Genomic DNA, 16,295 nt, shown 5'->3' with positions numbered 1-16,295 from the left:
TCTCCTGTTAAGTTCTAATTATTTTTCCTCTCTGCTAAGCCATCAAGCCCCATGAAACAAGTCTTCCCTCCTTCATTAGAGTCACTTCATCATAAAGGCTCATTTAATCACTTGTTTTGCACAACATGCTGGGCCTTTATAGACTGGCTGGGATGCAAACGATGTTATCACCATCCTCTGAACATGCTGAGAGAATGTGAAGTCATGGCAAAGATTGCCTAGCTATGTGGGCTTTGTGCCAAGTTACTGGGCTGTTAAGGGTTAATTATTTGGCACAACTTTGTTGGCAGGGTCCCTGAAGGTCAAAAGTCTACAGTCTTAGCATGGTTTCAGAGGAGGAAAATAGAGAGACAAGACTGAATGGGACACTAGTGGGGCCAGAAATTTGTGCTGAGGACAGGGCTGAACAACAGAGGGAGGATTTGCCACTGGGATGAGGCTGAGGTGCCATTAGGCATGCTTGGTCTATGATGATTAAGAAAGGACCTCACAGGGACTTAGGCTGCCAGGTAACAGTCAATACTTTGTGGTTTCATTCACAGGTTTTTAATCAATAAAAGTTGCAGCCAAAGGCTCTAAATCCAAAGACTGGTGTCTAGGGCTTTTACTGCAGGACATCCGCAATACTATGCAAAACGTATGCAAAGCTTATATTATTTGCAAAGGAGCTCAAATGTACTTTTACCTTCATAAAATGAACTGTTAAACTGCAATGTCTTTCTCAGCCCAGGAAATGAAAGCACCAAGCAGTTCTCTAAATATTTATGTAATGTGATTGCAGCCATTTTCTCAAATCCTTAATTTTTAATACATTTATAAAGAGGTGATCCTGAACTCTTGAAGGGAATTTCTCACCGTTATTAAAATTTCCCTTTTCTGTAAAATCCAAAGACATTTTTCTTTGTTTTAGTCATACTATAAAAATCCTTAAAAGCTCACTTAATGCGGGTCAGCTAGGTAGCAGGACATGAATGTCCTTCAGGATCGTGTTTGTTAAAAACATCTTTTTTTCTAGCAATGTGAGGTCTCAGCTCTCAGAGACAATTTTCTCCTACAGGCTCTGAATAACCCCTTGAAACTTATCATTTAATCAGGCTAGTTTTTTCCCCCCTGGACCCTGGCTTGTGCGAACCTCTTTGGTGGCTTTGTTGTGGTATTTTGAGGGTGGGACTTTCAAAAGTCCACTGCTATTGAAATCAATGGTAAAACTCTCATTGATTTTGGTGGGAATAGAACTGGCCAATGACAAGTGCTTTAGAAAATCCCACTCACCATTTTTTTATTTTTTATTTTAGAATTTTTAACTAGCTTCCCCAGTATTTTTTTTAATCCATCTTTTCAAAGTTTAATGTTAGAGTGATACTCATTTACACCACTTCTTCCCGCCAAGAGCACTGGACTTAATTACACTGTGGCTCAATTCAGGTTACTTCTTGAACCATCTCCTAAGCCTTACTGAGAACAAACTCAAGGGCAGCTTCTCTTCTCCTTGGGAAAAATGAAAATACTGGAAAAGTTACTGGGGAAAAATTATGAAAAATATTTGAAAAATGAAAAGCGGCTTTGTTTTGAACTCTGAAAACTAAAGCAACTTCAAACATTTGCAAAAGTATTTTTTAATTTTTCAACCAGTTCTACTATTTTGTAACTTACAGAACAATAGCAGTATGGGGAAACGACAACTAGCTGTCTCCCCCTGTTACAAAGTGGTGCCATGCTTATCTGAAAACTTTATCTGAACTGCATTCACCAAGTTAAGGGTTCAATGACTTTTAGTCTTTTGACTATACGACTATCATTGATTTTTCCATGCAGAAAATACACATACATTTAACATGCATATTTAATCTTTCTTTTTAAATACTGGAAGGGGAAGAACATGCTGAGCTAATAGGTATTTTCCATCTTTAATTCCTATAATAAGGGGTCTATCCAGATCAATCATTAAAAATAAAACTCCACAAAACATTACAAGTTAAACTGTAAGGGCCCAAAGAAATTTCAGCACAGACACAAGTACAAATTCAGGCCTCCATCTTGAAAATACTTAAGCATATACTTAACTTTACTCATGTGACTAGCTCCTTTGAACACTATCGAGATACTCACATGGGTAAGTAATAATGCAGGATATAGTTTTTAATAGGACTGAAATCAATAAGGCATTTAATGTGTTTCTATAGAAATTAATCTGAAAATGCTTGGAATTTAGTAGAGAATGATATCCTTCCAATAGTAGTTTTGGTCTAAAGTAAATTCTTATAGGCTGTAATCTCATTGACACATCCCTTAAAAACCCTGATACTATGTGGTACAGCTATCAATCAATCTCACTGAATCTAATACTCTGGTATAAAGCACTATGCATTCTATATCACAGTTAAATACGGTAATAATTATCATCTCAGTACAAATATGACTATTCTATCACAGTATTATTATAATTTTACTCGTGGAGTTAATATATAGCATAATCTAATAAAGGCTAAAGAAGAAAGACTAAATGGGATTCATTTTAACAATAGGCCAGAAGTGATTTGTGCTAATACATACTCTGCGCTACTCCTTCAAGATCTGTTTATAAAGAATGTGGCCTGCAAATAATGTAACTGCTTCACTCTCGGTTCCATTAAGCCACAATACTTGTGGTTATCATCTTGTAGACAAGTTTGTGAGCAAGGCCACAGTCAATGTCAAAAGCTACAGCCAAAGTCATTGTTATTCAGTGGATTAGCCACATTCATCACAGTGACCTGGAATCTAAAGCCCTGATGCAACATAGCACATAAGCACATGCATAACCTTTGACATGTGGCTAGTTCCATTAAAATCAATGGAACTACTAAACATACTTAAAGATATGCATGTGCAGCGCTTTGCTTAAATGCGTAAAACTTTTGGTGTGTATATGGACTCCACTGGCCTAGGAAATAAGTGACTAGCGGCTGCTGTCATGAAAACAGGTCAGAAGACCACAATTTTCAAATTTTATTAACAATACCTCGTAATACTATGAGTTTGTAGCATACCTGGGGATAGTGAATATTTCTGTTAACTTTGTAATGATTTCTATATAATCACCCTTAATTGTGCAGATCAAACTGAGGCATCTTCAGGTACCATTACACTTGTTGTTTAGTAGATACACTACCAAATACTGCTGACAAAAACACAAATGCACTGTTTTTATTCCCTTTTATTTCCTCTTACAAACCAAACAGCACAAAACAAGAACCTTGTAAAAAATTACTTGACATTTCTCTAACACTATTAATTTGAAGATCTCAAAGTGCTTTACAAACATAAATTAAGCGACAGGACTCTAATGAAGAAGAGTATTATCTCCTTTTTACAACTAAGAAAACTGAGGTACAGACTGGTTAAGTGACTTGTCCACGCTAATACAGCAAGTTAGAGAACACAGGAGTCCTGACTCCCCTTCTCCTGCTCTCTTCACTCCTCTACACATTCTCTCAGGAAAATACTAAACCATTCAATAAATTACAAACTACTTAACTTCTGTGTTGCTTCTTAACATGTTGAATATGTTGGGCAAATACACCTTCAATGCCACCACAATACTTTGTCCATCAAGACACACTGTTCTGATTTCAATGGAACTCCAGAACATCAAGGCACAGGATGATCAGCAGAGGGAATAGGATGAACGGAGGTGAAATGATTAGGAACAAACAATCAAAAATAAACTCCTTGTTTCCAATGTCCTTTTACACTAAAAAAACTCCACTGTTTGTTATGTCTGACAACAAGTGACCAGAGAGACAAGGTGGGTGAGATAGTATCTTTTACTGGATATAACCTCACCCACCCACCTTGACTCTCTAATATTCTGGGACCACCATGGCTACAGCAACACTGCATACAACAGGTGACCAGACAGACTTCACTACTGGCTGGCTGGGCTAACTGTGCATGCCTCTTGCACATAACCCCAGACAAAACTTGAAACTGGACCCTGCCTGTCACTTTACCAGGGAGATCAAAAGAGAACCTGCTTGTGATATGGTTACTAGGATCAGTGCTAAACTTCTCCTAGCTAGAAATGGCTCCTTCTACATCTTACACTCGCTTATTTCTTACCTGACTTAAAGCAGGTTCTAATCAACTAAAGGAAACAAACCACCAAAAAAACCCTTGCATTGAGGGAAGGCAGGGGTGCATGCGTGTGTATACATGCATCTATATTCCTTTAGTGATGGACACTTTTTCAGTTTTGTGATTTGTTATATCAGGCAAAGAGACAGGCAGGGTAAAGTCACATCAGGTTAAACATGAAATCTTTTGGAAATTTGGTTATAAATTAAGAACATGTTAAGATCACTTGTGCCATGGGCTGGGCTGGCCCCCGGCAGCACCACAGACCAGAGGAATGCAAAGAGTGGCACAAAGCTGTCTTTGACTCCCTACCCCACTTGAGTTCTGTACCCAGCGTAGCTCCGCCAGATCCACGGACTGGGGCCCAAGTCCTCAAAATATCTGAGGGTAAAGAATTAAAAACCATGGATTGCCTTTCTGATGTTTAAATCTTTTCTTTGCCTGACTTTTTAGATACATTTCAGGATCAAATTCCCAATTATTCATAGCCCCTTGTGACGCTGTCTGTTCATTCATCCCCCTGTCATTTTACGAATGTTTCCTACAAGACATTTTCTAGTGATTTGTCTCAGCATTGTTTCAAAATAAGATCCTGAAACATGGTCTCCAACTGCAGGGTCCTACTAGCAGACTGCATTGCAGGGCCCAAATCTGCTGGATTGTTGTCTCTCATCAAGATTATCTCTTTGGGATACTATGAGAAATGTGGTTGTGGTCTGCTGTGAAGTACTGACTATTACATCAGATTATTTCTTGTATTTGCTTTGATCATATGCCAGCCAATTTATAATGAAATTCCACTGTCCAGAGCTATGGACTTTATCCAGATGCTTTTCTATTGTTTTTCTGTGGCTGGGGTACATGAGCTAATCACTCAGATTCCTACTGCACCGATGTAATATATTACTCTATTAATTTGTGCAACAGAATTTAAAAATATTTTCATGCCACTTAACTTTTTATGATTTATTGCATGTCACCAAAGTTTCCTCGTGCAGAGGTTCTGTGCCCGGGTTAACAACTTCATTTCAATAAACTTTCCTGTTTGACACTGAGTTATGCGCTCTGTCCCACTCCCTGAGAGTGTGGGCTGCGGCAGGCCAGGGCGCCTGCGCAGACAAGAAGCCAAACAAAGAAGGGCTTATTGGGAGCCAATCAGGGTATAGCTAAATTGGAATAGCTATGCTGGCATAGCTTCGTAGTGTAGACACGGCCTGTGCTGACAGAAAGGTTTTTTCTATCCATGTAGGAACACCACCTGCCCGAAACAATGTTAGCTATGCTGATGGAAACACTCCTCCAGTGACACAGCTGCATCTACATTGGGGATTAGGTCAGCATAGCTATGCCAGTCAGGGGTGTGGTTTTCCCCCCACTCCTGACCAACACAGCTATGGAGATATACCTATCTCATAGACCTGGAAGGGACCCTGAAAGGTCATTGAGTCCAGCCCCTTGCCTTCACTAGCAGGACAAAGTACTGATTTTGCCCCAGATCCCTAAGTGGTCTCTTCAAGGATTGAACTCACAATCCTAGGTTTAGCAGGCCAATTCTCAAACCACTGAGCTATTCCTCCCGCCTATGTTGATACAGAAGCACCCCGATTTATGCAAACGTTCTGTTCCGGAATGCCAAGCATAAGCTGAACTTTGCGTAAGTCGGGAACATATCTCGGACAATTACACACACACACAAAAAAAAGCTTACCGAGTTCCATAAATCGGGTTTGCATAACCCAGGGAACATCTGTATAACTTTCAAGTACAAACCAAGCCTAAGTACAGCTTTGTCCCTCTCACTCACCCTTGGAATGCAGCATTTCAAAGCCTATGGTTTAGGGTTTTGCAAAGCCAATCTTAATGAATGGCTGGTCTACACTGGGAATTTATATTGGCATAGCTACATCTCTCAGGAGTGTGAAAAATCCACAATCCTGAGAGACATAGCTAGGCCGGCCTACCCTCAAGTGTAGACCGCGCTAAGTCAAAAGAAGACTTAGCCATCTTCTCTTGGGAGGTGGATTATCTGTGCTGATGGAAGAACCCCTCCCACTAACATAGGTAGCATCTACACCAAAGCATTACAACGGCACAGCTGTAGCTGTTTAAATGTAGACATACTCTACGACCAGAAAAAGTTTATCTCAGTTGCATCATCCACAAACCCATGAAAATTTAGCCTGCAAACATAAGGAAACCCCTGCAGAATTTCCCACTGAAACTCATGATGTCCTAAAAACACTCCCAGCACTTAGAGGATTATCCAGCACAGGCACAGAGGGGATAGTAAATGGTAGCATAGCTACTTAGGAAGAGGATATCAAGGAAGCGAATTAGCATGGAATGGGAGATGCTTCAGGTGGATGGCTCACAGTGTGCTGGAGTTTCCTTTAGGTTCCTAAGGAATCATGAGCATCGACCTTTGCCCTCCTGATCACGATACCTCAGAAACCCAGTGGTTCTGATTTCCACTGCCTGAACCTTGAAGTCATGTAAACTTGTGCAAAATGATCACAAAGTGAATCTGCCAAATCAGAATTCTCCACTCATGCACACCAGTGGTAGCATTTTACATCCACTATGTGCAGGATTAAAGAACTTAAAGAAGGTGCAAGGGAGTGGAAAATCAAGCCCAATGAGTCTACATTTACTGTGTCTAATTCTGCTGTCACTTATCCTGGGGTAACTGAAGCGTAAATCAGTTGAAGTACATTGAATTACACCAATGTCAAAGTGGTGTGAGATCAGAGTCAGGCTCAGTGAATTGTCCTGCTGTAGGATGTCCCCCTCACTCCCAATAGAGCACAGAATCTGAAACACAGAGACTGCATTTCATTTATGCTAAGGCCCTTTTACATTCCTCTGGCAAAGTAAAGAACCTTTACACTGTAACTCAGAGGTAATTTAGACCCATTTCCATAGTTCAAGATTATGATTTTTAAAAAAATGAACCTGTTAAGAAAGGGGTATATCCATCAATACATCACATCAACCAATAATTTTAACAACAGAATAGCTGGCATATTGCAAATCTAAGTACTAGTTTAATCAGCAACAGACTGGTCACTCAGGTTTATCTTTCCAGATATCAACCCGGATAGGACAGAGGTTACATTAGCTCAATTATACATGGTTTAATGATCAACTTAATCCGTTTGCCTTTTCTGAACCGAACAGGCATATATATAGGCTAAATTCTTCAACCTAGAACCACCACACAGCAACAACCATAACTAGGGAAAACAGCTCTGTTCCAAATTACCTTAGGACATTGGAAACAGACACCATGAAAATAGCCCTCGTCTTTCTTTTCATTGCTCCTTTTGCTATTTCAAGTAAAATTGACAAGGACTACTCTTCCTTTGATTCTGCACCTCCTGAGCCAAACTCAAGATTTGCCATGTTAGATGATGTGCGGATTTTAGCTAATGGGCTTCTCCAGCTTGGGCACGGCCTTAAAGACTTTGTCCACAAGACCAAGGGGCAAATGAACGACATCTTTCGAAAACTGAACATTTTTGACAAGTCTTTTTATGAGCTCTCACTGCAAACCAATGAAATCAAGGTAGAAGAAGAAGAGCTCAGAAAAACAACTTCCAGATTGCAAGCCAACAATGAAGAGATAAAGAATATATCCCTCGAGCTGAACTCAAAAATTGAAGACCTATTACAAGACAAGATCCAGCTTCAAGAGAAAGTAGGGGGGCTGGAGGAGAAAATAATTAAATTAGTCCACATACAGCCTGAAGTTCAAGAACCGAAAGAAATGACTTCACTCAAAGTAAGTAGACTTGAGGAAACCCAGAGGATAGAAAGCCAAAGTAAATCGGGATAGTATTTTAAGGAGTGTTACTCTGAAAGCCATGTTTCCTCCACATTTCTAGAAGCAGTAATATGCATTTTGAGAAATAAGCTTTGTATATTAATCTGGAGAATAACAGTCTTGCAGAAATCAATTCAAGTGTCTTATTATGGGCCACGAACTGTCATCAGTTTTAAAACATAATTCCCCAAAGAAATAAGTGAGGAAATATGCTTGAAAACAGATGGAATGATATGGCCCTACATATTTTGTTCTGCGCTTAAAAAAAAAAAATCAATTTCAAAGTACACTAAAGCATAATGGTAAACCCTTTGGAAATCAGATTAACAAAACTACAGCACAACACAGTTCATTGAAAAATGGTGGTCTATGTGAATTCTGATAGGTTTAATGTTTATAAGCTTTAGTAACATTTATTTAAAAAATAAACTTTAAAGAGGGGCTATCTATCTATGGTACTTATATGGTCCCCATCAGCACAGTACCTGAGCACCTCAAAATTATCAATATATTTATCTTCACTACACCCTGGGAGGTAAGGCAGTGCCATTATCCCCAATTTACAGATGGGAACTGAAGCACAGAAAGGCTAAGTGACTTGCCCAAGGTCACATAGAAAGCACATGGTATGGCAGAGAAATTAACCCAGGTCTTCCAAGGCCTAACCACTAGAGCATCCTTCCTCTCTACTGGCCTATTGGAATGTGTTATTTATATAGCTCAATTAAAAACACAAGACAGCGCCACAAAAATTCATTCTTTGAGTCACCTACAGAGTGGGATTAAAGTGTTTGAAATTAAGGACCAAATGAAGGCCTCTGAAGCTGACAGCAGTTTTGCTCAAGTAAGAGCTACATAATTTGGTTTAAAATTGGTGTAGATACTCAGTGCAGAGGGAAAAGAGAGGATTCTGCCTCACAAGATAGGACAGGGAAGGCAAAAGAAAGGAAAATGATAACCATTGTGCAATGGTTTTGCCTTTAAAAAGTGACACCAATAAAAAAAGACTGGTTGAAGGCTACTTTTGCTTAAGCATTAATCTGATCTTTCTAACACAGAATGAAAGCTATCTTTGATGAAGTTCCACTTTTTTCCCCTCCAGAATTTTGTACAGCAACAAGACAATCACATTAGGAAACTTCTCAAAGTTGTACAAGAACAGCATGCACAACTTGACAAACAGCACAATCAAATAAAAGAGCTGGAAGAGAAGGTAGAGGAACTAGTTATCTGAATACACTTCTCCTTTCCAGAATTCATTCTGATTGTCTGAGATACCTGGGGTGGGGGAGGAGGGAGGAAATAACCCCAGGGGCCAAAATGCAAATCTTGGGACACAATCTTTTTGTGGGTGTGCAACTGCTAAATGTGATGGAATTGCTGTGGTGCTGCAGTATGTGGTTGGGGCTGAGGGCATGAGGGCTGGGTATAAAGCTCTGCACCATGGACTATAAAACCCAAGTGGGGTACGTTTGGGGATTGTAACTTTTCTCATTTTGTTTAATTCTCTAATTACCAACCTCACTGTTCTTCCAACTCTGTCCTTCCTCCTGCCTCCCAGTGTTAACTTATTTTCCCTTTTTCCTCCTCTTTGCTGCTATATTCATTTCAACACAGCACCATGCCTCTACACTAAAATGTTTAACTTATGTTACCACAGCTGCGGGTACAATTGACATGGTTTTGAAACTGACATGCTCCTATTTAATTTCACTCCTCAGAGCAGGCCCCAAAAGAAAAAAGAGTTTTTAGTGCAGGGCCCAAGGGTTCCATAAACTCTCTAGAGGTTGGAACTAGTTGCCAGAGTGGTGTTATTTAGGGGTCAAGTTAAGTCCATTCACCAATCAAGATATATGTCAAATGGGCAGATAAGCAAATTGGCAGCTTATCTCAATGAAGGAGTTTTGTAGACCAAACATGAGTTTCAAAGAGGCATGTTAGCATTAGTATACTCAAAATCGCCAGGAACATTTATAATTGGACCGATCACTTTAAAAGATTAAATTGACAATAAAAATGGATACAGTACCTTGGATTGTTGAACTAAGTATACGACTTTTGATTATAATTCCAAGATGCTTGGGAAATCAATAATATATAAATATACTTCTTTTCAGCTAGGCAATACAAGTTTCCAAGAAAACACAGAGAGTTCATCTTCTCTGAAGCAACCTGAACCAAAGATCATTCCCCTTCCTTCACATAATTCCACAGCTCCAGGTCAGGAATTCAATGGTAAGATCATATAATGCTTTAGGTATGACTGTGTAACGCATTGTGCTGGCAGTAGTGCATGTGTGTGCCTGCATATGCTCACTGTTAAATGGTCAGATACAAGAGGTTACCACCTTTCTTTTTTTAGTTTCTCTATGAAGCCAGTTCTTATGAAAGGGACTGGGTTTTCAGCTTTGGAGACTCAAGTCCTCTATTTAATCATACAAAAGGTGCAGCAGTGCACATTTCCCCACACTGCTCCACAAATTTGCCTCCACTTTCACAAAGTGGGACAACTTCTAGGGTTGAAACAGTTCGGCCTCGGTAGGCAATTCAGTCTCTGACCTTTCCCTGGGTTTCATTTTGTATCACACATACAAGGCAGTACCTTTATTGTCAGTTTTGATGATGCAGGCATTTGTCCATTGGAAAATGGACTGAAACTTGGACTGACAGGACGTGGATTAGATTTTTAAAGCTGATCAGCATTTTTAGACTTCAGCAATAGTAACATTTGGGAATTCAGTTTAATTCAAACAACCACGATTGAACTTTGTAGAGAAAATAAGTCATTATGTCCAACAGTCTGTTCTTAGACTATCCCTTTTGTAAGATTATCTAAATTGAAACCTAGCCTAATTGAGCAAATACCAGCTGCCCATCAACCAGTTGGCCACTCTTCTTCTGACATAATTTTTAGTCCTCAGAATTTAAATTTGCCCATTTCACAGACAGAACCGTCATAAAAGAACACTCCTGCTGAACCAACTATTCCAGCTTCTGTTTTGTTCCAAGAGCCTTGAAAAAGGCAATTACCTCTGCAGTGCTGGATTCTGTCCTTCAAGCTTCTTAACTGCAAAAAGATATCTGTAATTCTTTAATTATTGCCATTCCAGGTGTTGCTACTGATTGCACTGCCCTTTATAAGAGAGGTGAACGGACCAGTGGCATTTACTCTATTAAGCCCAACGGATCAGAAGCTTTTAATGTCTATTGTGAAATGAAATCTGGTAAGACCAGTTATGCTAGAAGCAATGTAATTCTTCCTTTAACAGTTTACTGGTAAACTGAAATGTGCTTACTGCCCTAAAATATATACAAACTTACATCAGACCACCCACAAGGTTGTCATCTATTATAAGGCTGACTGCAGCCAGTGGCATTCCGAATTCGTCCCTATTTTTCCAAATACCACAGAGAATTGAAGAAATCACTTCCAATCTTTGTTCAATCCATTCTTCAGTATAAGCAAGAAGCAAATCCATTAGCATCTGCGGGAAATAGCTTTTCATCCCTACAGCCAAATGATCACTAAAGCAATGATTACTAACACTGGATTACAAACAACTAGTGACTTTTCTAAATTAAACCAGTTAATGGCATAACACTCGCCATGGCCAGCTAACAGTGGTTATGCTTTGAATAGTCTGACACGCATTCTTTATAATGTTATTCTGGGGTACAGAACTGCCATGAGTTTATCCATGCTAACACATTTCAATTAGTTTGTCATCAGTCAGTGACCATGCTGGATCTAAATAAGGATTGTGTCCATGCACAACATGCTTGATACACACATAACAACTATGACAACTACCGATGGTATATCGTTGCCAGCAGTCTACGCTGGTATCTGCTTGTCTTCCTGTAACAAAGTCATAATGCTGTTATTTTGTGGTACACATGCATGTGTATCACCAGTTTGGCCAGTTGTCCTTCCTCCCATCGTATCAGACCACAGCACAGTGCCTCTCAGACTGGCAGTGCTGCTCTACGTAAGTGCCCTCTTGACTCCCTGATCTCTGGCACAGCTGCCTAGAGTTTCTAAGAATACACTGATGCAAACATAGTGAGGCAGGGTGATATGTTTGGATGTGCAAACATGGTTGGCCTGTGGTTTATGAAAAGAAGCTGCTGAAGGGTCATAATTCAACCATGTTTGCTGTAACTGGGTCAGATGAGGGTGTCATGACCTGGTTACTTCAAAAAATCAGTCACGCTTTAAACGAATGTTACCATAATACCCTAAGCAGGCAAGAGCTACCGCTTATGAGAATTTTGTTGACTGTAAATGGTATTTATAAAATGCCTAGCAAAGCTACTAACATGGAACAATTAATTTCTCTTTTCATCTATTGCTCTACTCTTGTCAAAGTCCAAACAAATGGTTAAAATGACCTACCAGGTTTATGTTTTCCTTCCCTTTGTCATTCACAGACAGCTCATGGACAGTCATTCAAAACAGAGTTGATGGATCCCTAGATTTCAACCAAACCTGGGAGAGCTATGCAAATGGTTTTGGTGATCTCAAGGGTAAAGGCACTCTTCTTGCTCCTTCATTTTTTATAGGTTTTTAGCTACTTTCATATGCTGCAATCTTGGATGAATCTAGTGCATTCACACACCAGCAGGTAGAAACAAGCAAACCAATCTGAGCAGCTCGTATAGCTAATGTGAGACACTGCCTATTGCATACCAGGAAACATACGGCCCTGAATTCAGCAAAGCACTTAAGCATGTGCTTACCCTTTAACATGTGCTCAGGAGCTTTGCTAAATCAGACCAAAAAGACTCATTTCAGCTTTAAATGTTATTTTATTTATTTAGATTCTGCCCTTTTCAAACTCCCCATCCAAAGTTCTAGGTTTCCTTGATACACATTTCTGACCACAAGGAAACAAGAAATACACAGTAAACAGCGGCAAAGTAAGCAGCACTTCTTCCTCCCACCATACCATGTTTACACTAAACACCACCATATTAATTGTTCGAGCTCAAGACACCATCAGGCTAGACAATATTTTCCTCTCTACACATCCAGTCTCCCAATCATTGGCAGCCAATCATCTTACCTGGCATGTGAATGGTGAGGAAACACCCATGTTTATATTAGTTAATCATCAACTCTAAGACCATTTTTAATGCCAAATATTGGCTAACGGCTTGCCTATCCAGCAGATTTTTCTATGCATCTATTAAAAATTACTTGATTCTCCTTTTATAGAAAAATGACTCACTGTGGCAGGACTCAGGTGGCAGATTCAAGCCACCAATTTCCCAATCTACCCACAGAGCAGTGTATAGACAGCAGCATGATACCAATTATTGCTTTCTTTCACATCTGCAATAGTGAAGAGTTGCTCCACTCCTCCCCTCAGGTGTTGGAGCAGTGAATAGGACCGAGGCAAGCATTTTGTCATGTAGGGGGATTCCTGCCTCTTATTTTAAGGAATGTGCCTTACTTGGTGTAGAATTCCCACATCCCATGATCGCAGCTCCCACTGGCCGTGGATCGCTACTCCGGGCCAATGGGAGCTGCTGGAAGTGGTGTGGGCCGAGGGACTTACTGGCCGCCGCTTCCAGCAGCTCCCATTGGCCCGGAGCAGCGATCCACGGCCAGTGGGAGCCGTGATTGGCCAGACCTGTGGACGGCCAGGTAAACACACCGGCCCGGCCCACCAGGGGCTTTCCCTATAAAACCGGTGACCCCTGTTTAAGAAACCCTGATATAGGGTGCATTTTGTTCCATAGATCAGAAAAATTCAAGCAAAGGATCATACAAGTACACAGAGATACCAATGTATGACTGTGGCCTGTGAAGGATTTTCTAACATGAACGTAAAAGGGTGCTTCTTAAAGCATTGTCCTGTATTTTTTCAAAAGAGTTTGTCCTTTGTTCCTTGAAATGTAGGTGGGCACCTTGCTTGTGTGGCATTCACATTTGGCAGTATTGTTTTTGCACGGGGATCAGTAGTAGACATCATAAGAAGCTGGACCATACTCTGCTAAACGATATGTTCAACTATCAAAAAGTCCATGAAGGAGAAAAACTACTTAAATTAAATCTATTTTTTTTTCTATAAGGGCATCAAAATCCCAATTTAGGCCCCCACCACCACCACCCCTACAGCCACAAGTGAAATCCATTTCCATTACAATTAAGTTTTATATATGTCACTTGCTTCACTTATTATACTGTTTCAGTTACACATTTGTTTTAAATGTCTGGAGTCCCCTTTGCAGTCCTTCACAAGCGCTGTGAAAATTAGGAGAGGTTCCATTTCATTTATATATCTAGTTTTTATTGATCACGAGTGTGTAATTAAAAAGATGTAAACAAAAAGAATGTTTCAGGAGACTCTCTGAAAAGAGCAAGAGTTCCCAAGACTCATATTATTGATTTAATTAAAGCAATGAATAAACTGTTTTAAATAATTGTGCTCTGTCTTAACTCCATACTAATGATATTCATGCAACCTGTCCTTGCAGGGGAATTTTGGTTGGGACTAGCGAAGTTATATTCCATTGCTAACCAAGCTGACTACATTTTACGTATTGAGCTGAAAGACTGGAAAGACAATAAACGTTACATTGAGTACACATTCACCCTGGGAAGCCCAGAAACAGACTACACACTTCATCTTTCAGAGATCTCAGGAAACATTCCCAACGCACTGCCTGAACAAACAGAACTGAGGTTCTCTGTGATGGATCATGACAATGCTACAAAGAGAGATTGCAACTGTCCAGAAAGATATTCAGGTACTAGTATTTGAAGCACATTAAAATTTCAGTTCCTTTGTTACATTAGATATAACTTCATGAATTACTGGGACTCTACCAAAAATGGTTCAGCTCTCACAGATGTTAGAGATTGAAAAGACTAGTTCATAAAATCTCTCCCCTGCAAATGACGAATATAAAATAAAATAATAATTATCAGCACTTATATAGTGCTTTTTCTCCACAGATTTCAGAGTCCTAAGACAACACCTGAGCATTATTATCCCATTTCACAGATGGGGAAAACTGAAGCACAGAGATGCCAAGTGACTTGCTCAAGGTCATAGAGTGAATTAGTAGTAGCGATAGAAATGGAACTCAGGGGTGAGTTCCTTGTTCATTTAAGTCAGTAGGAGTTTTGCCACAGACTTCAATGGAGCCAGGAGTTCACCTCCCATGTACAGGGTCCTAGTCCAGAGCCCAGACACTGGACTACATTGGCTTTCTACATGTAATCCCTTCTTGCACAAAACAGAAGATGGCCTGGATATTAACTCCACTATCATACGCAGTAAACTATAGTTAAGCCTGCAGCCGAGTTTCCATTTCAAGCCTGATTTTGGTCCGCTTTAAAATGTACAATATAAGTCACATTCACCTCAAAACTGATAGATATATCTAGGACAAAGGTAGAAATTTCCTATATATTTAAAAAACAAAAAAGAGAGTCTCCCATTGACCTCAATGGGAGTTGGATCAGGCCTAGAGAAGCATTATTTTGAAAATGCAGTCCAAATCAGTGACTAGCCTTCTGATGTCAAACAGAAAAAGTAAAATTTGGACTAAATGACACCAAAACATTGTTTTTAGGTGGCTGGTGGCACAGAGCGTGTGGGGAAACCAATCTGAATGGAAAATATATCAAACCAAGATCAGAAGGAAAACTGGAAAGGAGACGAGGAATATACTGGAAGCCACAGAAAGGAAGATTCTATTTGATCAAGTCAACCAAACTGATGATACATCCTACGGATTTAGAAAGTTTTGAGTGAAATCTCATTCTGATGTGTTTAATTGAACACATGTCCACTGAACATTAAACATAACATGAACTAACAATCAGGGCTGAATACCCAAATACAAGGCATTACATATATTCCATACTACTCAATGATACAACACGGAGGAATCTGCTATGGTCTTATGGTATATTTTGAGAGTATTATTATTTTTTCCAATATAAATATATTTCAAGTTCAAAACTACATACGCATCCCCACCTTTGAACACTAGTGCCTAGAAACTGGATATGTTTTTGATATTTTGGCACTGTATTGCATGCGGATAAGAATTTTCAGGCCAATGCACTCGTTTCTGGATTATGTAGAGGAGAATATTCAAAATGTTTCAATAAAAATAACAGACTGACAGAATTCTACAGAAAACATTTAAGTATTAGTTTTGAAGAAAAAAAGATTTTACTTTATAAACTAACTTACTTTCATATTAGACTCAAGTACTATAGTCTTGGAATGTGTCTATGCATGAATGAATTGGCAAATAGTTCTGCATTTTATGGTACTATGTATTTAAATGTGAACATCCAGCTGTGTATCTTGAGCTAGATCTTCATGGTTGT

General features: G+C 39.5%; 2 protein-coding genes across 19 annotated transcripts in view; one reads left to right on the top strand and one right to left on the bottom strand.

Moving 5' to 3' along the window:
• DOCK7 (dedicator of cytokinesis 7) overlaps positions 1 to 16,295 on the bottom strand; it is a 172,798-nt gene that overhangs the window by 72,082 nt on the left and 84,421 nt on the right. The gene's annotated exons all lie outside the window — the stretch shown is intronic.
• On the top strand, positions 7,403 to 15,708 carry ANGPTL3 (angiopoietin like 3). Its single transcript, XM_050962060.1, has 7 exons — positions 7,403 to 7,897; positions 9,042 to 9,152; positions 10,057 to 10,174; positions 11,050 to 11,163; positions 12,371 to 12,466; positions 14,423 to 14,695; positions 15,527 to 15,708. Exons 1-7 carry the CDS (start codon positions 7,403 to 7,405, stop codon positions 15,706 to 15,708), a joined length of 1,389 nt encoding a protein of 462 aa, XP_050818017.1.

Source organism: Gopherus flavomarginatus, chromosome 7, assembly GCF_025201925.1.
Source record: "Gopherus flavomarginatus isolate rGopFla2 chromosome 7, rGopFla2.mat.asm, whole genome shotgun sequence".
In the NCBI taxonomy this organism is placed as follows: Eukaryota; Metazoa; Chordata; order Testudines; family Testudinidae; genus Gopherus; species Gopherus flavomarginatus.
Note: the sequence above shows the minus strand (reverse complement) of the source record. Positions and strands in the feature narration are given on the sequence as shown.

Excerpts from the sequence above, each read along its gene's own strand:
- ANGPTL3 (XM_050962060.1), top strand. The coding sequence starts at position 7,403 with ATGAAAATAGCCCTCGTCTTTCTTTTCATTGCTCCTTTTGCTATTTCA. Across the intron at positions 11,164-12,370 it reads CTATTGTGAAATGAAATCTG|ACAGCTCATGGACAGTCATT; the intron begins GTAAGACCAGTT and ends TGTCATTCACAG. Across the intron at positions 14,696-15,526 it reads CTGTCCAGAAAGATATTCAG|GTGGCTGGTGGCACAGAGCG; the intron begins GTACTAGTATTT and ends CATTGTTTTTAG.